Source organism: Hydra vulgaris, chromosome 03 (genome assembly GCF_038396675.1).
Source record: "Hydra vulgaris chromosome 03, alternate assembly HydraT2T_AEP".
NCBI lineage: Eukaryota > Metazoa > Cnidaria > Hydrozoa > Anthoathecata > Hydridae > Hydra > Hydra vulgaris.
The window spans coordinates 51237491-51264000 of record NC_088922.1 but is presented as its reverse complement, the minus strand read 5'-3'; the positions used below and the strand labels follow the sequence as shown (position 1 = coordinate 51264000).

At 26.1% G+C, this 26510-nt stretch overlaps 1 protein-coding gene across 2 annotated transcripts in view; it reads left to right on the top strand.

Annotated features, from left to right (window-relative positions):
- LOC101238171 (TBC1 domain family member 24) overlaps positions 1-26194 on the top strand; it is a 52374-nt gene extending 26180 nt beyond the window's left edge. The window contains exons 6-12 of one of the 2 annotated variants that reach the window (XM_065793583.1): positions 7925-8007; positions 8139-8303; positions 15625-15710; positions 22153-22225; positions 22297-22504; positions 22760-22889; positions 25390-26194. In XM_065793583.1, the coding sequence (XP_065649655.1) occupies positions 7925-8007; positions 8139-8303; positions 15625-15710; positions 22153-22225; positions 22297-22504; positions 22760-22889; positions 25390-25531 (887 nt within the window). In that variant the 3' untranslated portion in view covers positions 25532-26194. The remainder of the gene's footprint in view (positions 1-7924; positions 8008-8138; positions 8304-15624; positions 15711-22152; positions 22226-22296; positions 22505-22759; positions 22890-25389) is intronic. The other variant, XM_065793584.1, reaches the window with a different exon arrangement.
- The last annotated feature ends 316 nt before the right edge of the window (positions 26195-26510 follow it).

The following is a 26510-nucleotide window of genomic DNA, read 5'->3' as shown; positions in this document are numbered from 1 at the left end:
TATATATATATATATATATATATATATATATATATATATATATATATATATATATATATATATATATATATATATATATATATATTAGGGTGACAATAAAGTGCTTGAATCGGACTCTCAACCCTTTATTGCGTTCCTTTAAACTAAAAACTAAACTGTGCAATTATTAAGATATTTTTGTATCTAGGGGTTGCTCAATGAACTTGATAATATCCGATTTAAGGATCAACAGAGAATATAAGCAAATGTATTTTAATTTTTTTCTAAAACAAAGTTTTTATTATTTTATTCAAATTTATTTTTATATGATCAATGTTATTTAGATTGTTCGCTTGTTTTTACTTGTTGATTGTTCACTTATTTTCAGTAATACGTTCACAATAACATAATGAATCTTAAGATTAACAAGTAATTAAATATTGATAACATTCTCAAGCAAATTAAATATTGATAACATTCTCAAGCAAAATAAATATTGATAACATTCTCAAGCAAAATAAAATAAAAAAGTTATCTAAAGAAGAAAGGCTTGCTTTAAATCATTTTTAACTTATTTTTTTTCTTTCATATAATTAAGTATTTTATGTTTATTATTATAATTTCACATTTTAAAACTTAAAATAAAGCTTAAAAAACATTGAGAAAAAAAAAAATTTAATAAAACTTTTTTGTTAAAATGCATATTTTTATTTTTAGTTAAAAAAAATGTAATTTTTTAGGGAGTAAAATTTAAAATAATAATTTTATATATATACACAGGCCTGGGTGGGAGTAAATGAGCGCAAGAGCAGAGAAAAGCTCTCCTAAAACAAACATGGTGAGCCATGCGAGCTACTCCTCTAAACTGAATCTTACGAGAGCTTTTAGTTTTTTTATGCTCTATCTGTTTTTTTTTTTTTTACATTTCTTATTAAATACAAAATTAGGTTTTATGCTTGTTACAAGTATATGTTTGTAACATTGTTACAAGAATATATACACAACAAGCGTCATTACGACGTGATTAAGTTCTTTAGAAGAGTGTTGTCTTAGGGTTTTCACACTAGTTATTCATTTATTTATTAACAACATTACTTGTTGATAAAAAATTTGACAAAGAGCAATAAAAGTTTTTACTGTTTATAAAAAATATTTTTTGATTTTTTTATTGTAATAGATTGCAGGCATTTATATACTTATTGTATAAAAGAATGCATTTTAAGAATTATTACAACAATTAAAAATTCCACAATAAAAGTGAATAATATATTAAAGTAATTAATATATAAAATATAATTCTTTACATAAAATAAAAATGCAATTATTTAGAGTGTAATAATTTTATTTTTTATTAGTCCGATCTAATCAAAAACCTTTGCATTTTTAATCAACATGTTTTTAAAAAAAAATTTTTTTTTTGAAGAATGGTATCTTTCAAAAAGTTTACTAGGTAATGTTTTTTTTTATAAAAATGAGTTTGTGTTTTTTATTTTAGTTACAATGATAATTATACTTAAAATAAAAAAAATAATTATACTTTTGCAAGAGCCATAAATTGCTCCTGTAAACTGTTTTAGGGGAGTGTGGGCGAGAGCTAAAGCTTTCGATTCCCTCTGAGGCCTGTATATATATATATATAATACTATAGCTAATTCATAGCTAAGGATGCAGTTTCCTAATATAATTTTGTGCTCTTAATTCAAAAATGTGCGCTTTAATTTTTCAGAAAAAGATAAAAAATTAAAGATACACCCACATACACCCACATACACCCACATAAACATACAAAGCAAAATGCAACACAATATTTTGTAGCTTTGATTTTTCTTAGACAAGATTCAAAAAACCATTGCAAATGTAATTTGATTTGCTAATAATTGTAAAGTTAGATATTAAAATTTTATATATTATAAATCAAGTGCATATTCCTGCAGATTTTTCAGTATATTTTAGTAAAGTTACTTGTGTATAAAATAATTTATTTTGTCTTTATAAAATATGTTAGCAGAAATCTCAAACTATCTAAACTTTGATCACTTGATTAACTTTGTGTTTTTCCTCAAAATAGTCCTGCGGTGGAAAATGCCTATTCTGACTCTGCACTCGTTTGTTTAATCCTATCTGATAGTATAAGACTCCTCGTGTACAACCAATTTCAAATAATGACATTTCTTTTAATAATTTAGAACTCAAATGTTTGCCTAATCGTAACAAAGAATTTTTGGCTGTCACAAAAAAGCTTTTTTTTAAGGCTTTATGTAGTTGTCTTGAAGTTTTCAATAATTCATTATTTTTCGTAATATCTTCTTTTCTTTACAAATCTTGAATGTTGTCCAAGGACTTTCTAGAATGGTTTAAATTAGTGAACATTTAATCTATTTAGAAGATGCGACATTATTTTTTTATTTTTTTTATTTGATTAAGATGTTTAAAAAACTTCAGCTTTGAGCTTTAATTTGTTTTCTCCATAATGTAGATAGTGCAGTAAACTACTTAATTCTGTTCTTTGCTGTTCTTCTGGAAGCTAAGTTCTTGAAAAGTTGACAACTTATTGCAGTATCATTAGTATTATTCAATTCTTTTATTTTAGTAAGTGTAAACTTCAGCGCCAACAGTTATAAGGTTTGCATCATGTCAACAAAGCATGTTCACTGCTGCCTTTACTAGAATTAGCATGCTTACTAGTTCAGAAACAATTTCATACTCACTATCTGACATTTTAATCAAATCATTCTTGATATCATGCTGATATCAAGAAACACCTTTTTTACGCAATTTTTTAACTTCAACTTTTATTTCAAGCATTGATAGTAATCTGCTTCATCTTGTTTTGCAATATTTTATTAAATAAATGTTTTTTCTGAAATCGTTTTATACGTATTTTTTTACAATTTTTCTGAATTTATTTATCCCTGGCCCAATTTCTTTGTAATTATTAGGTCTTCAATTAATTAATTTTCCACTATAAAGCAACTCTCATATCCTTCAGCATTGCTGTCTGATTCTTTTACTAAGCTTTTACTAAATTCAGATTCATTTTCTTAACTTCAGGGACACTATCAAATTTCTCTTTTAATTGTCTATGCGAGTAGATTGATGCTGACTAAAATTGATATAATAACCAGCTGAATACTATGAGCAAAACATAGCTGTTAAATAATCTGTGCCATCGGTTATCATACACACAATTCTATTTTCGTATAAGTTTATATATAAATAACAGGTACTTCGAATTGACGTTTACTCATCAAGTGAAAATGAAAACTTAGTTCCACTATCAATTTTTTGTCTCAATTCATTTCTTATAGCATCTTTTAAGTTGCTAAAGAAATCTAGTACCATTTTTTTAGGAGTATTAAAAGGATTAGATATGTTGGCGAATCGCCTCATAGCCAGCCCAGCACGTACATCAATAGATGTGGATATTACATAAAAGATATCCCATCTTTAGCTGTTAATCTTGCAAGCACTTCAATTTTGTTTTCTTTATTGATGTTGATGAAAAATGTGATCTAATTTTACTTTTTTTTTTATCTATGGTTTTCCTTTTGGTCCCAGAGAATGTCAGCTCCACTTTTAAGTTTATTTTATGTAACTGAAATAGATGCGAATGAAGAGTTTTTGTTGATCTGCTAAAAATTTTCAATATTTTTTGCAATGGCTAAGTTTACGCATTACTGTTTCACTTTTTTTGTTGCGCAAAAAATGTTTCCATATAGGAATTTGCTGTAAAACTCTATGAAATTTGACATAGTGTCCTTTTTATTTGACAAATCAAAGAAACTTATTAAATATTTAAACTTTCTTATAAAAATTTATAGTTAAAAAGTTTTAAAGTTCCATAAAATTGAATAGACATGTCTACTAATAAAAAAAAACGATATAATTTAATCAATATAAATCAATTATTAATTTTATTATTATTATTATTATTATTATTATTATTACTGGTTTGTAACTACTACAATTTCTTTATAGTTTCTTATTGTTTCCTAATAAACACGTTAGTAATTGTTACAATATGTTAGGCTGATTGATTAAACTAAAACTTACAACTGCATTATAACTTATGCACTGCATTGATGATACTTTTGTTTTTTTTTGACCCAATTTAAAAGAGTTTATCTTAATTTTTAAACACTCCAAATCTCAAGATATTTCTAAAATATATCCAGGAATTTTGGTTTTTAAAGTTATGCAGGATTGCAAACCCTAATTTGCTGACTTAAATTTTTATGATACTGATTTTAATCCAGACAAAAAATAAATGAGAAGAATACTGAAAAAACATTTTGATCATAATAAATTTCTTTTTTAAGTAGATTGTGTCTGCCTAATAAGTCTCTTACATCTGCAGATACTGCCTGACGATACAATAACTTTTTAGTCAATATATGTGTTAGGATTCTTGCTTGGATCACCTTTTTCAATGTTGTTTTCTGTAACATTTTACGTTTAACCATCTTAATATTGTAGACTTTAATCAGCTTAATCAAGTAGACTTTATTAACGTTATTTAAGTAGACTTTAATTAGTTTAATGGTGTAGTCTTTGATCATTTTAACATATTGACCTTAATCGCCTTCATCATTTAGATCTTAATGTTCCTAATCAGCCTTATAAATTTTATAAGGTTATTAGTTTATTCTTTTATCTTTTCAAAAGTTAATAAAATCAAGTGAGTTAAAAATAAAAATTAAGGTATTATAAACCTAATAAATTCAAAATAATTAGTAATTAATATGAAAATATTTTTAAAGTTTTTGACTCTTTTTTTCTTTTTATGGCTTTGTAATGCTATTTTTGAGTTACATAGTTTCCAGTTAAACAAAATAATAAAAATTTTACTTACTATATTAAAAAAAATGACACAAAAAAATCTATATATTTTCCTGACCTAACTGGGGCATTAATTCAACAAAAAAATTAAGAACAAATCAAAGTTTTTTTTTTGCCCTTTAGATATAGTTTATGGTTCATAATTTTATTTAAAGGGGAAATAAATAATTCAGTTTTGATGTTTATTATCATGATTCATGAGTTGCTATGTAATGAATAAACATAAATAATGTAATGAATAAACATGAGGCAGAAAAAAAATTGATTCAACAATTAATGAGTAAAAATTGCAGGGTGTTTTAAAAGTTTTAAAGGAACATTTCATTTTCCTTTCTATAAATAAATGGTCTTAAAAACTACTTAATAAATGGTAAACAGAAAAAGGTAAATTATATTAAAAAATTTTAAAATTTTTTTTATATACCATAAAATGCTGTTTAAAAAATGTAAAGAAAAGTTTATCTAGTTTTTTAATTAGGATTTAATTTTTATAATGCTGATTTTAATCCAGACAGAAAACGAAGGAGGAGAAGAATAATGAAATAAAATATAATAATTTGATCATAATAAATTTCTTTATTATGTAGATTGTGCCTGCCTAATAAGTCTCTTACATCTGCATGTGCCCCTTCTTCACCTATTAGGCTGGCATAGACATATTTATAATCAGTGTTTCCAGTATAGAATGTCCAATGCTGGATCTTTGGTGTGCATTGTTGAGGCCACATTTGGAGCCCTTAGTTATGGCATAGGGTTTGTTAATAGTAATGAGGCATTTACTTGGACTATTAAATAGTCTACTAAGTACTATTTGTGCTTTGAGTCAAGTTCTTTAATAAATCCAAATATTCGTGGTAACTTTTCTTCTGTTGAGACTTATCTCTTGCAAAGTTTACCAGACCTATTTGCTCTTTGTGAGACTAATTTGAGTTCAGCTGTCTCATCTTGTGATCTAAGTGTTGGTGGTTATCTTCCTTTAATTTGTAAAGACTCCAATAGTCACATGCTTGGCCTAGGCATTCACATTCGTAAGAATTCACCCCTTTGTGGAGGAACTAGGTTTGAATCCACAGACTAATCTTTTCTGTTCTTTCCTTTAGCACCACTTCACTCTATTATCTTACTCTTTTTCATCTCAAGACTGCACTCTTTTCGATCTTATTTCTGATTAAATTGACAAAGCCCTTTCTCTTTATTCTTCAGCCAATATTGTTGCTGTTGGTGACTTTTAATGCTCATCGCACTAAATGGCATGGGTCAGTGACTCTGCAGGTGTTAAGGGTCACAACTTTTGCCTTTCTTAATCTCTAACAAATAGTCAACTTTCTAACTCGCTTTCCAGACAATCTGAATCATTTACCTTCTCTACTTGACTTTTATCTTGTTTCTAATCCTAGTCAAAACTATTATCTCAATGGCCCTTGTGTAGAAATTTTTCGTTTTCTGGCTGATAAATGGAATCTTTTATTTCCTCTCTACGATTCCAACTCAAGCCTCACTCTTCTCCATGGTTTTCCTCTTTTCGTGCTGCATTTTCTAATCATAACTTTACTTCCATATCTACCAAAACAATTTTCCAGAAAACAGACATCTGTTTACTATTGCTAGAAACCATTGTAAAAAGGTTTTGTCTAATTCCAAAGTCGGCTACTCTCAGGTCATAAAATCTCAAAAATTAGGCTCCCGAGATTTCTAAAGAATCTTTAATAGTATCTATAATATTTTTAAAATACTTATAAACGTTTTATAAGAAATAATTACAACTTTCAAAATATAATTCGCTGAAGCAAATTTACTAAGCTTCCATTTTTATATGTAAATATAAAAGTTTGCTGCAAAAGATCACTGAAATTTCACTGGAAAGATTTACTGGAAGTTCAGTGAGTTTTGGAACAACTTTACTGAAAGTTTGCTAGAAAAAACCACTAGAAGATCGCTGGGTTTTGAAAAATTTTTTCACTGGAAATTCACTGGGAAGGGAGTTCTTTAAAAAAATTGAAATTTTTTTTTTCATAATTTTAACTTAAGCTTAAGTTTACAGTCCTAATAATAAATCTTAAGTTTAAAAATATTTAAATAATGTTAATTTAAATTTAAACTTTTATACTAATGTTAAAAGAATTTTTATAACAATTCACTAGCCAGTTTAGCCTCAAGCTGCCACCAAAGAGAGAACAAATTTTAGTAGATGGCTAGTTCTAATGCTAGCTCTTTAGAGCAGCGTCCATTATAGTATTTATAGAAAAGAGAAATAGATGCAACATTACGATGTGACAATGATTGAGGGTTGACTGCAAGAGCAGGTTCAACTATGTTTAAAATGCGTTTTATGCACCTTATCTAAAATAAAAAGTGCATCATTCAAAGATCTGCTCTAGATATGGCAACAGTATTCCTTATGAGGACGGATAAAGGAATAATAGAGATAAAGAATAGAATCCGCAGTAGAAAAGTGGTTAGCAAAATAAACAAACTTAGGAGATGCTATTTCATCAATGGATTTGATATATGGTTTCTAAGAAAGATTGAAGTAAGAGTTAATTCTAGAAGACGAAGGGTAGATGACTCATCGAGTACATTACCGTTCATAAATATAGAAAGATCAAGATTGTTGCGAAAATGATTAGCCAAAAATAAATTGAGTTTTATCTGAGTTAAAGTTGACCAGCCACTGAGAGCTCCGTGTTGTAGCAGAAGTGAGATCCTTTTCAAGCTCAAATTCTACATCAATTATATAGCTGCATTAAAATTTGTAAAATGGATAATGATTATCCAATGTGAACGATTGTCTAAACTGCTGACACCCTTGCATAAGATAAAAGCAACTTGTTGAATTAATTTTGAATTTAACACAAAAATAACTTAAAATTATTTTTGTTTAAGGTTTTGTCTTTAAAAAATGATCACTCTAACTGAGTAATAATGAACCAGCAAAAATCTGTTTTGCTGGTTCATTATTACTCAACTTGAAAATGACATTTATTTAATAAATTTCAAAACTTACCAATTAGAAATTCATACAAATGCTTACCATTTTATTATTTTAAACATTATAAGTCAAAGGTGTTTTCTAAAAAGCTTAATGCAAAAAAATATTTTTTTGTAGTTTGTTCATCTCCCCAAGCTCTTGTTGCTAAGATTGGAGTGCATATACAGTCATTAGAAATTATTCCAGATACTTTTATAAAAGTATGTTTTAGATCATTTCTTTTATTTTTTTAAAGTACTGTTTACACTTTATTTTAGTAAAAAAAATAATTAACTAAATTAGAATAATTAACAAAATTAATTATTATTAACCGAACTTTTGTTATTCTTAGAATATTTTAAAGATACGGCTGACAAGTAAACAAATTGTTAAGCTGAAACAAACAAATACGACTATGAGTAATTCTCGTTACCTTGACATTACAGATGATCTAATTGGCCAGCCAGTTGTCACTACTAATTTGAGTGAAGTTTCTGATATTATTGATCTTCAGCATGTAATGGTTGCTTGTTTTTTTTTAATTTCAATAGTGTGTGAGCTTATCACAAATATTTGAATTCTTCAACATCTTTTTATTATTTACTGCAGATTAAAGTTGGCATAAGATTTTACTGATGACATCATACTGAAATGATGGCACCAGTCATATCTTATGTAAATAAAAGGAAAGTAAGTGTGAATAAATTGTCAGGGTGTGGGTATCTAATAAAAAGGATTTTTTTTTTTATTTCCTAATTTTTATTTTTATATTTTCAAAAGTAGTACCAATTCAAGTTCTCAGGAAATACTACACTAATTCATTATGTGCAAAAAACAACATTTAGAAATTTAAAAAATTGTAACTTATTAAGTCACATTAAAACTACAAAATATTGGGCTTGGTTGAAAAATCTCTCACATAAAAATTAAACAGATCTCATTGCAATTCTCACTGGTTGATAGATTAAACATTTAGTTATTAAAAATTCAACATATTTCAACTTTGGTTGAAATCTGTTGAGTTATTAAAAACTTAAATGTTTTTTTTTTTAAAAGAAAAAACATTTAAGTTTTTAATAACTCGATGTTTTGTTTTTTTAAAGTTACATATTGAATTATTTAAATAAAAAGTTGGACTTTCTTTTTCTGCTTGATTACTCCAACTGGCTCAAAGTGTAAACTAAATTTTTTAAAAATATTTTCATTTTAAAAATAAGTTATTTGGATTTACGTACTTAAGCATAAAAATTTAGATTTAATCTTTCCTTAACAACTGGATCAGTCGTTTCTACCGGTCTACTACTTCTAATAACTGAATTGGAATAAACAATTAATTTGAAGCATAATGCAGATTCTATTCTAAGTTGACATCAATATGATTATTCTTTGAATTGGCAATATGATAATTCTTTAATTTCAGGTAGGTAACCAGATACATAAGTTTTTTGTACAATTTTAAAAGTTCTTTTGTGTTACATGTAGAAAGTTTGTTATCATTAGTTCTTAAACTTTTTAAAATATTAAGTTATAAGAAGTTTATTAAGTATTTAGCAGTTTTCATCTTTTGGAAAACCTTTTTTATGTAAAAAATGTTTTTTCAGGCTTTTTTTACTCCTTCTAAAAGAATAACTATGCAACAGTCTAATTAAAAAATTAAGGTTTCATATGTAGACTGTTGTGTCATTATTCTACACGTCAGTTTTAGTTTATGTAGACTGTTGCGTAGTTCAACTACATAATAATCTACATAAACTAAGGTCTTTTTTTCTTTCTAAATACTTTTAAAGTAGAAAGTTGATATTTTGCCTACCTAACTTTTATTATGAGCAACTTTTTTTTGACATTTTTGTTATTTTTTACACTCTCTGGGATTTGTGATACCAAAGGTATAAAATAAACAAAATAAGTTGCTGTTTTGATGCAATAGCTTTTTAAGTGCCACGGTTTGCATTTTTTTCATCACTATTCTGTACATAGTTAAAATACCTAATAAATTCCAATTCTGAATAGCAACTGAATAATTTATTTTAATAATTTTAAAAAACAAGCAACTGAATAATTTATTTTAATAATTTTAAAAAATATTCATGAAAGTAATAAAAATGTATATAATGTATTATGAAAATATTGAAAACATTGAATCAAAATCAAGCCTAAAATTATTTTAACAAGTTTCATTAAAAATATTAAACAGCGTAATTTTTCAATATATTATTTACTTGTTATTTTTTTTTATAAACATAATAAAAAATGTTTTTTGAGAAATCATTTTGTACATTTTTAACAACCAGGGTTGAGGAATCCCAAAAGGACTCTTACCTTCAAACCTCTATTTTTCTCTGTCTCTGGTGTCCAGGAGCCCTAAAAGTGTTGAATGACTTATAATCTGCAATAAGTAAAAAACGTTCATGAGATTTATGACTTGGAACCGATTGTTTTTTAGCCCGGAATCCTTACCGCCATTATACACAAGGATTCAAAATTTATTTCAAAATTATTCAAAATATATAACGGTTCAAAATTTGATTGTTTTTCTATTCTAAAAATCTTAATTTTTTTTTTCACAAAGTTTTTTACATTTTTGGAACTTCTTGATACCAAAAAGTAGGAAGAAATAATAATTTTGTGACTTTCAGATCTCGATTTTTTTTTGGGACTCGTTCCTGTTAAAAAAAACACAGTTAAAAATGTCATTTAGTTTCAACTTTAGAATTTAATTTAAAGTTAATATGTTTGCAATTACAACATTTTCTTTAGTTTATTTTATGAAATACTATCTTCCTTATTTTGATTAAAAAAAAAAAAACTTATTTTTAAATAACTACTTCCTCAGTATATAAATACTCAGCATTATTAAAAAATTTTTTAAATATATTGATTTATTATAAAGTAATTATAACAATGATTTCGTACCATTTTTTCAAAATTGATAACATTATACTTATATAGTCAACAAAAAACCATTAGGAAATAATTAAATAAACATTCTTCTATGAAAAAAATCAACTTTAATAAAATAATAAAACAAATATTATTTTATAAACACTTTAAGAAACAATGAGCTCAACACATATTATTAAGTCTTGATTATTATAGTATTAGATTCTTTAGTTTTTTAAAGTTTTTTTTTATCTTCAAAAGTTTCTAAAAAATATTTAAAAAAACATTGTTTAGTTAACATCAACATGAATTTAAGAATAAACGCAAAAGAAGTTAAAGATGATGGCATTTGCTTAAATAAAAGTTTCATATTAAAATAACTATATTATAAAAACTCTTTTCTATATTATTGGACTTTCTCTTAATTTTGACAAATACTTCAATCTGCTTAAATATTTTTATACTTGCTTTAAATGAGACCTTTAATTTCAAAATTGTTTTGTTCACCAGACTAGTTTTTTTAAATATGATTTCTTATATATTCATATAGTTAATAACTTCTTGCGTTTCATATGCTTTGCGCAAAAAAAAACGCTTTTATTCCTGTTGGTTTCGAGTCAAGCCTCATTCTACTCTATTTTTATATCTATTTTATTCACCTTCTTGTGCTATTTTTAATCATAATATTTTTTTTTTAATCTTTTTCACAAGAACTTTGCAGGCCAAGAATTCTCTAGAGAATAAAAATCTTTTTATTATTGCAAGAAATCAATGCAAAAAGTAGCTGTCAGACACTAAGCTCCATTACTTCATTAAAGCTCCATTACTCGATTAAAGCTCCATTACTCTCACTATACTAAATCTCATACTTTATCCCAGAAGTTAGGTTCTAGAGATTTCTGGAAAATCTTCAAGCAGATTCTCAATATTCACCGTGAACAGACATGTTTTGCCTGCAAGGAAGTTTAAAATGGCAAACAATTTTACAATATCTCAATTGAAAAATTCACGACAGTACAATTATTAAAGTTCTTAATGAAAAAATAGAAAATTAGGAGAACAAAGTGAATTCCAATAAATGATGAAAATAAGGCTCTTAAACTAGAAATTAGTGAATTAAAAAAAAGTGAAGATTTTATAAGCAATAAATATGATAAAGTTTTAGTTGAACTTGCCGAATCAAAACTTGAACACAAAGTTCCAAGCAACTTAGAAAATATTGTAACAGTAACCATGAAAAAAAATTGGCATAGCTTGAAGATAGAAGTAGACGTAATAATTTGAGAATAAACGGAATTGAAGAATCTGAAAGCGAATGTTGGAAGATTGCAAAAAGAGTAATTTATATAAAAGTATTTAGTAATTTATATAAAAGAATGCTTGAGGTATATTATCAGGCCTGATATGAGTAATTCTGGCAATAATAAAGAGGTTTTAACAATTGAAATTAAAATCTTTAAATAAAAAGTTGTAAATTGCTGCTATTGACCACGTCAAATTGAAAACTTTAATTAATTTTTAAATGATATTTTAAATAAAAGCATTCATGAAAATGAATTATACTACTTCATAGGTGTTTAGACTGTTTTCAATACCATACTAATTATAAAATAAATTTTTTTTTTAATGATGTATTAGAACATAGCATATTTTCTATAATTAATAAACCAACTAGAATAACTGCAACATAGGCTACCTCATTAGACAATATAATAACAACCGATATTTTTAATAAATTACTCAAAAAAGGTATAATTAAAAGTGATATCTCTGACCACTTTCCTACTTTTTTTCTCAATTAATATTGCTGCAGTAAAAATATCTCCACAGAAAGTAACGTTTAAAAAACGTTTTTTTACTACAGCGAATTTAAAATCATTCGAAGAACAATTGTCTCTGAAACAAATAGAAGCCTCTTCTGATGCTAATCTAGTTTATGAATCATTTTTTAAAACTTTTTATGAATTATATGATGTTAATTTTCCAAAATCTACTGTAAATAAAAAACTGTCACGTTTGCTAATGACAATAATCTCTTTTTATCGCATAAAAATATTCTAACATTATTTCAAACTATGAAATAATTGAATTAGCGAAAATTTGTGAATGGTTCAAAATGAGTAAATTGTCACTAAATGTGGATAAAACAAAATGGTCACTCTTTCATCAGAATTCTAAAAAGAAACTACTGCCTCCCAACTTGCGCTTACTTTTTAAAGACAAAATCCAAATAAAAAGACAAATAAATACTAACTTTTTAGGTGTCCATGTTGATGAAAACCTTAGCTGTAAATATCACACTAATTTTTTGTACAACAAAATTGCTAAAAGTATAGGAGTAATGTATAAGGTTAGAAATGCTTAAATAAACAAAGTTTAACACAATTATATTTTTCTTTTATCAATTGTCATTTAAACTATGCAAATATTGCTTGGTGTAGTGGCAATAAAAGTAAACTGGAACCTCTTTATCTATTACCTCTTTATTTTAAAGACAGATTTACTCACGCAAGGCCTCTTTTATCTGAAATGAAAATTTTTAATATATACCAGCTCAATATTGCATTTCGCGGAGCTTCTCTTTGGAATAAAATAGTTTTAAAACATTTTGATTTTTCTCTGGAATGGAGTTACCTCTAATTTAAAAATAAACTTAAAGAAATTATTTTGTCTCTGGATTATATATTTTTATTTTTTTTAAATGTTTAGCAATTTCATGTATTATATGATGTATTTATGGTGTCAAGTTTTTATAGAGATATACAACTATATTTGATTATGATTTATTGAGATTGTAAATTACGAGCGGTTCTTGATGACAAGACCCAACGGTCTTCTGCGAGTCTCCGCGTTCTTTTTATAAAATTAAGTACCTGTAAACTATATTATCTTTTACTTAGTTCTTATTGTATGATTTTATTATTTAAATATTAACGATTTTATTGTACAACGATTTACTAAAATATTTAAGAAGAAAACAAAAACAAAAAAAAAAGGTGAATCTGAGACTGTTAAACTGTTAGACATCCAGATCACTCTGGCGTACATTGCTGAAATTATTTCTCTCTTAATCTCTTTGATAGCTTGTTGTCCAGACAACATTTGTATCGCAGTCTTTAGTTAATTTTTAAGTTCATTAGTATTTTATTTATTGTTATTTTTATTTTTTACTACTGATTACATTTATTACTCCTCATTAATCTCAAACTATTAAACAACTCAAAACTATTAAACATTACTTAAAAACTGTTAAACAACTAAATCATGCTTTCCATTCTGCTGGAAAATGGCATCTGTGGTTTTAATTTTTAAAAACTATGGAAAACACTCTGACCCCTCAGACTGATCAAAAGGTCCTGACTAATTAGACTACCGTCCAATTAGTTACTCTATTATTAACAAGGTCTTCAAGTCTTTATTTAATCTTTAATTCTTTGGTTTATTTTTCTTTCTTTATTTTCAAAATTAGTATTGGTTTATCAAAATCAGTATTAATTTATCAAAATCAGTATTGATTTATCAAAATCAGTATTGATTTATCAAAATCAGTATTGATTTATCAAAATCAGTATTGATTTATCAAAATCAGTATTGATTTATCAAAATCAGTATTGATTTATCAAAATCGGTATTGATTTACCAAAATTTTTTTAAGCTCACTCCATTTTCAATAACTTCTAGTGTATCACAAGGTTCCATCCTTTGTCCTGTATTGTTTCTCATTTATATTAATGATCTTCTTGACAATTTGCTGAAAAATTCCTGAAAAAAAGTCATCATTTTTGGTAGCTTAGAATAGCTGATTCAGTATTTTAACTCAGTAATTTACTGCAAACAGTTATCATTATATTGTTGATATTCCTATAATGATGAAAGGCAACACTCTCACTGAGTCCTTTACTTAATGTCTTCTTGAATTATCATTCACTATTGACCTCCCATGGAAACCATTAATACAATTTGTTACAAAGTTACTAAATTGTCTCTCTTTATCATACTCACCATTTCTTTACTCATGATTGCATTCTCTACCCCTACAATCTTTTATTTGTCCCTGTATGTAATACTGGTGTCATATTTGAGCTAATTCTTTTAACAATATCCTTTCTCTTCTGAACAAGGTATAAAACCATATTGTAAATGTAGTTGAACCTGCTCTAATAAATATGTATATAGCAAGATGAAGTATATAAAAAAACTCTTTTGATTTTATTGATTAGTTTGCAAAAGTATTATCAATAGCTTAATTTTGTGCAGTAGTTAATCAATAGTTAACACAAAATTGCAATGTATTTAATTTTGCTTAAGAAATTTATGCTATTAGATTGCAAAACCAATGTTAAACATGAAATCTTTAAAACAAAAACTTCTCTAGTTTAAGTTTGGCATTTTAAAACTTCAATTGTGCACAATATAGACAGTGTACACTAAAGTGTGCAAAGGTAAGGATTGTGTAATGTCTTGTTTGTCATTAATATATTCTGCTCATGTTTATTTTTTTATTCTTTTCACTCTTTTCAGAAAAATAAAAATGAAGACCAGCATCAACATATAAAGGACTGTAGCAAAAAAAAAAATTATGTATTCTTATTTCTTCATTTTATATCTCTCTCTTCTTCTCCTTCTTCTTCTTCTTCTTCTTCTTCTTCTTCTTCTTCTTCTTCGAGAGAGAGAGAGAGAGAGAGAGAGAGAGAGAGAGAGAGAGAGAGAGAGAGAGAGAGAGAGAGAGAGAGAGAAATAAAATGAGAAATCTTATAAAATGACTACTAGTGCCATGTTTATAATAACACAAATGATTTTTTGTACAATTTTTTTCATAAAGAATACAAAGAAGTAAAATTTATAAAAATCTGTATATTTTTGCCATTGTTTTTTTTTTAAAAAAGCAAACAAAAAAACAACCTGTTTAAATAATATTAATGTTTTTTGATATGTTTTCATTACTTTTTTAATTTTAGTGGCAAATTGTTTGCAGTTGGTTGCCACTACGTTTACAAGTAAAAAAACCTTATTTGTTGTTTACAACTAATAATGATGGCTACAAGTAAGTCTCTATAGTTTTTGAATTTGAAAAACTTTAGTAGAAATATGTGCTGGAATTATAATTAATCTTGCAATTGAGTAAACTATGTCTATTTTCATTCATTTGTCTGTATTTCAAACAGATCCTTCTAAAATGGCTGGAAAATTAGATTTATCGTTAATTTATTAGCAAAATGTCAGCACAGATCATTAATATGTTAATTGATAATTGATGAATATTATTTAGAAGGTTTTTTTCTTTTTATTTAAATTAGGTGAAAACAATATTAATAACATCGATAACAGAAAATGACCAGAGAAACCTTTTGGTAACAAAAGAAAATGACAATATTAATAACATCGATAACAGAAAATGACCAGAGAAACCTTTTGGTAACAAAAGAAAATGACAATATTAATAACATCGATAACAGAAAATGACCAGAGAAACCTTTTGGTAACAAAAGAAAATGACAATATTAATAACATCGATAACAGAAAATGACCAGAGAAACCTTTTGGTAACAAAAGAAAATGACAATATTAATAACATCGATAACAGAAAATGACCAGAGAAACCTTTTGGTAACAAAAGAAAATGACAATATTAATAACATCGATAACAGAAAATGACCAGAGAAACCTTTTGGTAACAAAAGAAAATGACAATATTAATAACATAGATAACAGAAAATGACCAGAGAAACCTTTTGGTAACAAAAGAAAATGACAATATTAATAACATCGATAACAGAAAATGACCAGAGAAACCTTTTGGTAACAAAAGAAAATGACAATATTAATAACATAGATAACAGAAAATGACCAGAGAAACCTTTTGGTAACAAAAGAAAATGACAATATTAATAACATAGATAACAGAAAATGACCTTAACAAAAAGTAGTACAAAAAGGTCTCAAAGGTTTTAAAATTAATCTATTAAACTTATTTTTTCATGGCTTAATTATGAAATTATAAAAAATTGATTATTTAAACTTACTGCAACAAACCTTTTATATATGATGTAAACGTGATTACTCCCCTAAATATAATTTTATTTATAAAGCATAAATATTACAAACCTTTGCAGAGTAGGACTATTGAATACTAATATAATAGTAATATAGTTAATTATTTGTTATGAGATAAGACATCAAGTTTTTTTTTTTTATTTATTAACTGTTTTTGATGCTACTAATTTATTTGGTAAATTGTTCCAATATGGCACTATCCGGTTGCTATAGAAATTTTCATGGTAACTGTGTTTAGTAAACTCTCTGCACTTTTTTTGTGGTTCTCCTCTGATATTTGAAGATAAATTTTTTAGAGTTAAAGAAAAAGTTTTAGAGTTTAAGACACCAGTTTACTTTGTTTAAATTTGTTTTAGTTTGAAAATATTGGATGATGTCTCCTAATTCTTCTGGTTTTGAAACTTTCTAACCCTAAGCCTAATAAACGTTTTTCATAAGACTTGTGCTTGAGACCTGGTACAAGCTTCGTGGCTCTTTGCTGAACTTTTTCAAGTTTTTTATATCATTTTTTAAATGTGGATTCCAAACCAGTTAAGTCTAACATAAGTTGTATATGGTTTAGTAAATGAGACAATAAACCAGAATTTAATGTCTGCTTGAATCTACCTAGTATTGAGTAAGCTTTATTGGTTATATTATTGATGTGGTCTTTCCATTTCAGATTATTACTTATGTTGATATCTAGGTCCCGTTCCTGTGTTGTTTCATTTAGCTTGATGACTGTTCTATTGTGGGTAGTTATAAAAAGTGGGGTAGCTTGATTTATTTTGTCATTTCTTTTGATTTGGTACTGTAAACTTTCATAATTTTGCATTTTTTCTAATTAAGTTTCATGCTCCAATTTTTTGTTCATCAACTAGTTCAAACATTATTAAATAGATTGATCAAATGCTTTAGCAAAGTCAAGGTAAACCACTAAAGATAAAGTCCATTGTTTAAAGCATTGGTTATCACATATATTGATTCAAGCAAATTTGTGATTACTGATTTACCTGTAGAGAATCCATGTTGTTCTTTAGCAATTGTAATTAGTTATGTAAATTTAAGTAGTTTGTTATGTCATCTTTCATTAGTTTTTGCATTACTTTACTAATAACCAATGATATCAAGTCAATGATGTCAAGTCAATGATGTTGTAATGATGACAAGTTAGATAATTAGTTAGATCATTTTTTTTTCTTTTTGGAATTGGTGTGGTTTGTTCCCATAGTTGTGGGGTAGTCCCCGTGTTGAATGCTTTGATGAGTATTAAACTAAGTGGTAGGCTAAGAGCAGAACTGCAGTTTTATAAAAGATAAGGAGAATTCATTGATTCTGCTTGTTTTCATTTAATAAATCTAGTTTTGTTTTGACATCTAATGGTGAAAAGATAATAGGTGTGTTCAAAGAACATTTTTTATTTGTTCTTGGTGATAAACCTTTTATTCATTTTCTTGATCAGTTGATTTGCTGAATGATTCCTAAAATTGTTTGTTTAGACAGCCGTGCTTACGTTTGTTGTTCAGTTAATGTCATCAAGATTGATTAATGAATTAATTTTACTTTCGTATGATATTAATTTTTCATGTTTAGTACGGGCATTTTTTACTAATTTTTTAATTTTCTTGATTTTCTATTGTATTTGGTTGAAAGTGTTTTTATAATCAGATGATTTGAAACCGGTTTCACAAGAAAATATAATTATTATTTTATGATAGGCTGCTTTTTTGATTTCATTATTGTGCCATTTGATAGAATTATTTATTTGTTTTATTGCTATTGATACAGACTTTTGGTATATGAATATCAATTAAATTTTTAAAAGTTTTTATTAAACTGTCTATCATTTCATTTATGTTTTGATTATCAAATAGTTTAAAACAGTCTATCATTTCATTTGTCTTGATTATTAAATAGTTTGAACCAGTCTATCATTTCACTTATGTCTTGTTTATTAAATAGTCAGAACCAGGCTATCAATTCATTTATGTCTTGATTATTTAATAGTCAGAATCAGAGTGAAGGCAGTTTTTTTTTGGACCGAGATATTTGATCCTTAATTTTAATTGTATAGATCTTGTTTGGGTCATTTGTAATACTAGATCAACGATGTTTTTGTTTAAAGTTGGTTCTAACACTGATTGTACTAAGAAATTTGGATTGAGAGTGTCTAGAAGTTTTATGCTAGATTGACATGAACAATTTGATCCTCCAATAATGTTCTATAATATGTCAGAATAGTTGAAATCACCTGTTATTAAGAGACTTGAAACCTTTTGAGTTAACAAGTTAGGTAGCTGTTGAGTAGCATCTCGAGTATGCTATGTAGTGAACATAGTAAATGCAAACTAACATTTTTAAAGGTCAATTTGACGCGCATTTAAAGCTAACCAAGACACGCTGTGTGTCTCGAGTTATGTCATCATAGTAATGCCTGGTGCTGTACCCACTTCATCAGAGTTTACAGCTTAAAATCTGTTTTTATATGATGGTCTTGCTAGTTAAATTTTGATTTATGAGTAAACAAATTCAAATTCATTTTTTCAACACAATTTATTTACATACAAAACAATACAAATTCTTATTTACAAAAAGAACAAAAAATATTTTTTCAAAACAAAACATATAATCAACCAATTTTTTTTTTTTACAAATACTATATATAAATACAAAAATATATATACAAAACAACAAAACGAAATATACTAAGTAAACTATTACAAAAACAATCAACTACATTAGTTACAATTTGTAGATTAGCAAATTATAAAAATACTATTATAGATGTAGCGTAATGTTTTTCCTTATATTTCTTTTTCTAATAGAGCCACTCTCCCAACAAAAGGAGAGGAAACCTTTATACCCTAATTAGGGCCCAGACATATGCTGAAAAAGCATTTTATGATAAATCTAAAATGAAAAAAAAAATACTTATAATAAATGAAGTAAAAACATCACATATATACACAATAAATCTGTTGTTGTTGTTGTTGTTGCCATTTTTACTGCTGTTTTTATAAAAAATATAAACAAATACAGATTAAAACTATGTTATTAAATCCTCAATATTTAAATTAACGATTGTTTGTTGAAATAATAACAAACAATTGTTAATTTTGTATTTAAAATTCCAAAAAAAAACACTTCCAAACAACACAATTTCAAAAAACTTCCAAACAAACAATATATATACAAATCCGAAAAACTTCCAAAAAAAGCTAAACAATGTTTAATTCATTATTATTATCTAAATAAAAATACTTAACTAAATAATTTATTCAATTAAAAACAATAAAAATAAAAATTTGTCTAAAATAACAAAACATGAATTGTTTAAAAATGGAATACCACTAACTTATACTAAAAAGAACATCATCACTAATACTAAAGCGTGTACACAAAGAAGACGTTAGAAAAAATATTTTGCACAAATATTATGGAAAATCTGAATAGAAGCCACAATCAGTTGCAAAAAAGTTTCAAATACATCCCAACACTGTTAGTTATGTCATTTAACGTTATCCCAAACAAATTTGATCCAATGCAAGTCTAGTAATGATTGAAAGAAGGTTTTTCAAGGTATAAATCTTGTTAGAAAACTGGTTAACAGTTTTATGAATAATCCAAGCCTCTCAGTATGGGAATGCACAAAAAAGTAAGGATTTTCTTATAGTTTTGTTGTAAAAGTTCAAAATAAACATGTTTTTCAAGCTTTCAAATCAAAAAAAGTGCCTAACCGCTCTGAAATTAAAAAGCTGAAAAAAAGTTTTATGACAGTTATGTTTCTAAAAATTTCTGAATTATTGAAGGTGATGAAATCGTTATGAAATATAATTATCAGCAATATTCTGGTGCTGTCATTATAATGCCAGATATAGAGGGAAAGCAGATAAGAGATTAAATACGCAAAACTTGATAAGTTTTTTAAAAAATCCTTGATTTGGCAGGCTGTTGTTCTGTGCGCAAGTTTATGGGTACCACCATAACAAAAGTTCAAAATTTTATTAGATGCCCACAGGAATAAATAAATTTCTTTAAATTATTTTGTCTTCTTATACTAATGTATTAAGCTTAATACTTAGTTCTAAATAAAAGTTGATGAGTACCTTTTTTTAGTTATTTTTCTACTTTTACACTTATTTCATTTACACGCTTTATTAGTGCTTACTGACCATTTTCATCATTGTTTAAAACATCTGCAAAAAGACGGTTAAACTTAAACCTTTAAGTATTTAACTTTAATGCAATTAAGAAGATTAAAGTAATTTATTATCTTTCTTTATTTTATTTTTTGAAAAAAAAAGTAAAAAAAAATAATAAGGTTTACCTATTAACAAATTACATAGACAGGTTATATATTTAGGTCAAATTATCATAATATATAATAAACACGATTAAATAAACACGATATAATAAATACGATTAAATAAACACGATATAATAAACACGATTAAGTCTTAATACGGATTAAGCAGATGTATACAAATTAATGATCCACTAACCCGACTGTGATTTTTAAATCGTAAACATACATTATATGAGGCGGCGTGCAGATAAACCATGATGTTTAAAAAGCTCATTAGACTCATAATACGGGTCATTATTATCTCGTATCAAAAATATTGTAAATATATAATGGAGATTCCTATAATAATGCATTTAAATTATTTTGTTAATAGGCAAGATTTTGCAAAATCTTATAAAAATAGAATAACACAATTATTTTAGAAAATATAAAATTTTATTTTAAATCAGTTTTAAAATTAGTTAAAATCTGAAAAGAAAAACTAACTGTTACATAATTTAGCAAAATCATAATAATTTACTGTACAAACAAACTTGGTATGGAGAGCAGAAAATTAGTTCTTATCTTAATTGAGATGAATTAATTTTTTAAATATACAATTAGATAATGATAAACATAATAAATTTCAAATCATTAAAGTTTGCTATTTTAAAACCATATTTTAACAGTAGGCAAAGTTAACTAATTGTAAATATTTATTTAAACATTCTAGACTATTATCTGTACTAACGTTTTGTGATTATATATATATATATATATATATATATATATATATATATATATATATATATATATATATATATATATATATATATATATATATATATATATATATATATATATATATATATATATATATATATATGTATATATATATATATATATATATATATATATATATATATATATATATATATATATATATATATATATATATGTATATATATATATATCGATAGATAGATATAGATATATTTACGTATTTATATAATATTATAAATAAATTAGTATTTAACTAATTACAATGGTAAACATGCATAATAATAATACAATTTTATTTTCTTACTTTACATCTACTGTACTATCTTTACATCTACTGCACTGTCTTTTTTTTAAACTGATTGATTTATTACTTCTTTATGTTTAGTTTGAAGACATTGTACCTGAAATGTGAAAAAGCTGAACAAACTTTAATGATCTTTGGCACTACAACTGGCGAGGTTTTTAATTCTTTTTTTTAGCCATTTCTAAAGTATTATCACATTGAAAGTATTACATATATTGTATTTAGATACTTGGAGCATATTTGTCATCTTCACTAAAAAATAGACATAATGGTAATCAAAACCTTTCTTTTTTTGGCACAGTGGAAACGTTTATATTCAAACTTATTCCTGAATCAGAGTGTTATCACTGGAATGGATATGAGCAGTTGCATTCTAAAGTTTCAACTTATGTGTTTAGTAGTGATTCTTTAGATGAAAAACAGACTCCTAAAGGTAATTCAAAATTATGAAGTGCAGTTTATATTGTAAAGTATATTTGAAGTTTTTTTTATACAAAATATGACGGTTTATTAAACATGTTACTAATTACAATCGTTTTTTTAGACTTGCTATTAATGACAATGGTTTATTTAAACTTGTTACTAATGACATTGGTTTATTTAGACTTGTTTCTAATGATAATGGTTTATTTAGACTTGTTACTAATTACTATAGTATATTTAAATGTAAACTTTTGTTTTATTAAAGAACATCTTGCAATTAAATCATGTTTTGAAGCTAATCAAATAACACAAAGAAGCCAAATCAAAAGAGATGAACAAATTAGGAGTGCATTGTTTATTTCTTGTGATGAATCGAGAATGGTCATAGGAGGAGGGTATGAAATATCGCTCTAAAAAAATTTATATATATACGTATATACAGGTCTCGGCGGGAATAAATGAGTGCGAGAGCAGAGAAAAGCTCTCCTAAAACGAACACGACGAGCCATGCGAGCAGCTCCTCTAAATAGTTTTTTACAAGACCTTTCAGTTTATGCGCGAGCTATCTGTTTATTCGTTAAAAAAATTGCTTGTTAAATACAAAATGTGATTTTATACTTGTTACAAGCATATGCTTGTAATGTTAATTGTTACAAGAATATATACATGACAAACGTTGTTTATCATGGCGTGAAAAAGTTTTTTGAAATACCCGAATAATTGCAGTTTATTATGCAATTATTGGTTTATTTCAAAAATGACTTTTACGTTTTTCATATTAATTACAACGATAATGGTTTTCTTTGATAAACAACTTAGCGAACTTGACCATTGTCATTAACCCTTTAACAGTCCCGTGTTTTTTAAAATTATGGTCGCTATTAGTCCAGCTTTTTTTTTTTTTGAAGTGGTCTCTAAATGTTTCGTGTTTGTCTATTATTAAAAAAAAACACCGTTGTTTTTTTTTAATAATAGATTTTAAATTTTTTTTTACTATTTTTGACATTAAACACTACAAAATGTTATTATTCAAGTTTAAGAATATAAAGTCATTATATTATCACAAAATTTTAAAAATGTATTCACTATATTCACTTTTTGTTTGATAGTTGGATAAGCATGAAGCTGCACAAAGTCCTACATCACATTCCAGGGCCGACGACACCAGGGGGGCATATGCCCCCACCCCACCCTCCTTACCACCCACCCGACCCTCCTTACCACCCACCTCCCTCCACACACCTCCCTCCACACACGCACTTTTTTTTTTTAATTTTAGAAAATTTTAGATATAGAAGACTTTTTTTAGAAATTGACGATTGTGCCCCTTTATTTCAAAATCCGCGTCGTCGACCTTGCATTCTACACATTCATATCTTGAATCTTTTCGAATTTTGCGTTTGATTCATACCGCACACCTTCTCTGAGCATTAATCTTTCTTTATCATTTTCAATAATCATTTATCATATATATTTTCTTATTTTGATTTATCAGATATATATTTTTTATCTTTTCGTGAGTAAATATTCACAAGTTTGATAATGATTTTTGCACAGAAAGAACTTCCGTATCTGTCATATTAAAAGTTAAAGTGAACGCGTGTAAAAGTGAATTATTGAAACAAAAGCTCTGTAATGTAGTAATAAATTTTGTGATAATTAGATGTATGATTACTGATGAACAAGAAGGAAATACAACGAGATGCATAAAACCGTAATATTACGGCATGGATATTTGGAAACCACTTTTTGCGTAATGTTACGGCATGGACATTTGGAAACCACTTTTTACCTAATAACACGGCATGGACTGTTAAAGGGTTTATGTTATAGTTATATTGACTTTTACGTAAAAAAAACAAAAACATTTTGTAAGCAAAAAAGTCAATCTGAAACTCGAACTTTGTATTTTTATTCGATTTAGTTTGGGCAAAATTTTTTAGTTTTTTCATTATCTAAAAATATAAAGAAAAAGAAAGTGATTTATATTTATGAAAAAATAAAATTTTGCGAGAGCCATAAACTGCTCTCGTAAACCACTTTAGGGAAGTGTGGGCGAGAGCTAAAGCTCACGCTTCCCGCCGAAGCCTGTATATATATATATATATATATATATATATATATATATATATATATATATATATATATATATATATATATATATATATATATATATATATATATGTGTATATATATATATATATATATATATATATATATATATATATATATATATATTTATATATATGCATATATATATATGCATATATATATATATATATGCATACAGAGTTGTTTAGGTAAAAATGCGTAAAGAAATCATGCGTGTTGGTGGACTCGATTAAACATATTATTGACTACGCAGTTTGTCATATTCAACATTCTTCAAGTGCGAGCTTGAAAACCAAATATATATATATATGTATATATATATATATATATATATATATATATATATATATATATATATATATATATATATATATATATGCTTATATATGTGCATATATATATATATGCATACAGAGTTGTTTAGGAAAAAATGTGTAAAGAAATCAGGCGTGTTGGTGGACTCGATTAAACATATTATTGACTACGCAGTTTGTCATATTCAACATTCTTCAAGTGCGAGCTTGAAAACCAAACGAATGAGACCCCACCACTTCATCTTTTCCCTTTTAAGGTTTATTTCTGCCATAACAAAACCAACTGTTTTTGCTATTGCAATCGTACTAATGTGCCATAGAATGTTCTACAAAGAATAAAGAAAAAAGTTTATTTTTAATTAGAAAAAAAAGCGTAGATTATAAAAAAATAATTAGTACTATTATTTTATAGAAGTGTTTCTATAAGATTCGTAACTTTTGCTTGAATAATGTTTGCGAACTTCTTTAGAGATGGTGAAGGTATTGCAATTGATGGAGATATTCACGCTGGTCGTTCAACATGGTGCCGAACTTTTGATAATGCTCCGTTATCATCGCTTGAGAATGGAGATTTTTTTATAATACGTTTGGATGTAATTGGATTCCATTAGCTGTCGTATAAACTGTTTTTAAAAGTTTGTTTTCATTATTCGAGTCATTCATTCTATTTTTCTTCAAAAGTTCTTCTTGTCTTAAAGTAAAATTACTAAATTTTCTTAAAATAAATACAATCAATGCAAGAATGTTAGACTTTTTTAGACACAAAACGATAATTTGATTCTCTAAATAGATTTAAGAAATCGCCCCAATATCTTCTATAATTACTTCCTCAAGTTTTAATTTATTAGAGTATTTAATATTTAAGTGCTGATACTTATTTTTTAGCCTTTGAGGTTTTCTTAAACATTTTGGATTCTTCTTTAATGATTTATTTTGTTTTCGCCATTTAATTTTTATATTGTTATTTATTTTTTTATTTTATATTTATTTTTTAATTTGTTTTTAATATAAAATATTTGGTTATGCTTCATATTTTTTTAGAATTTTCTAATCTAAAATATTTGGCAATACCTCGTATTTTTTTAGAAATTTTTAAAGTAAAGTATTTGGTAATACTTAAAAAAGATTATGAAATTTTATGATACAATCGTTGCGATTTCATACGATACGATAACTATAAAATAACAGTTTTTTTAGCTTTTACTAGTTTTTGATTGTATATCTTGAGATTTTCTACAAGTTTATTTATATTATTTAAAAAGATTTTTTTTTAATTCATGAGTTTTTAATTAGTCTTATGTTCATACAAGTTCATGTCATTGTCACGATAAATGAAAACTTCTGTCCATTACATTATCATAAAAATCGATTTAATAAAAAAAAGCAGTTAAATATACTACAATCTAAAAGTATATATTTTTATAAACAATATACAAATATATTACATTTTTTTCAGATGATTTCAACTGAAGTTATTTTTACTTAAGGTTTTTATTAAATTACTTCTAGTAGGTTTGCGTGAGATAAAAACCATTGAAAACAAAAACCACTCTTTTCTTTTTAATATTTTCTTTTTTAAAAAACTGTAAA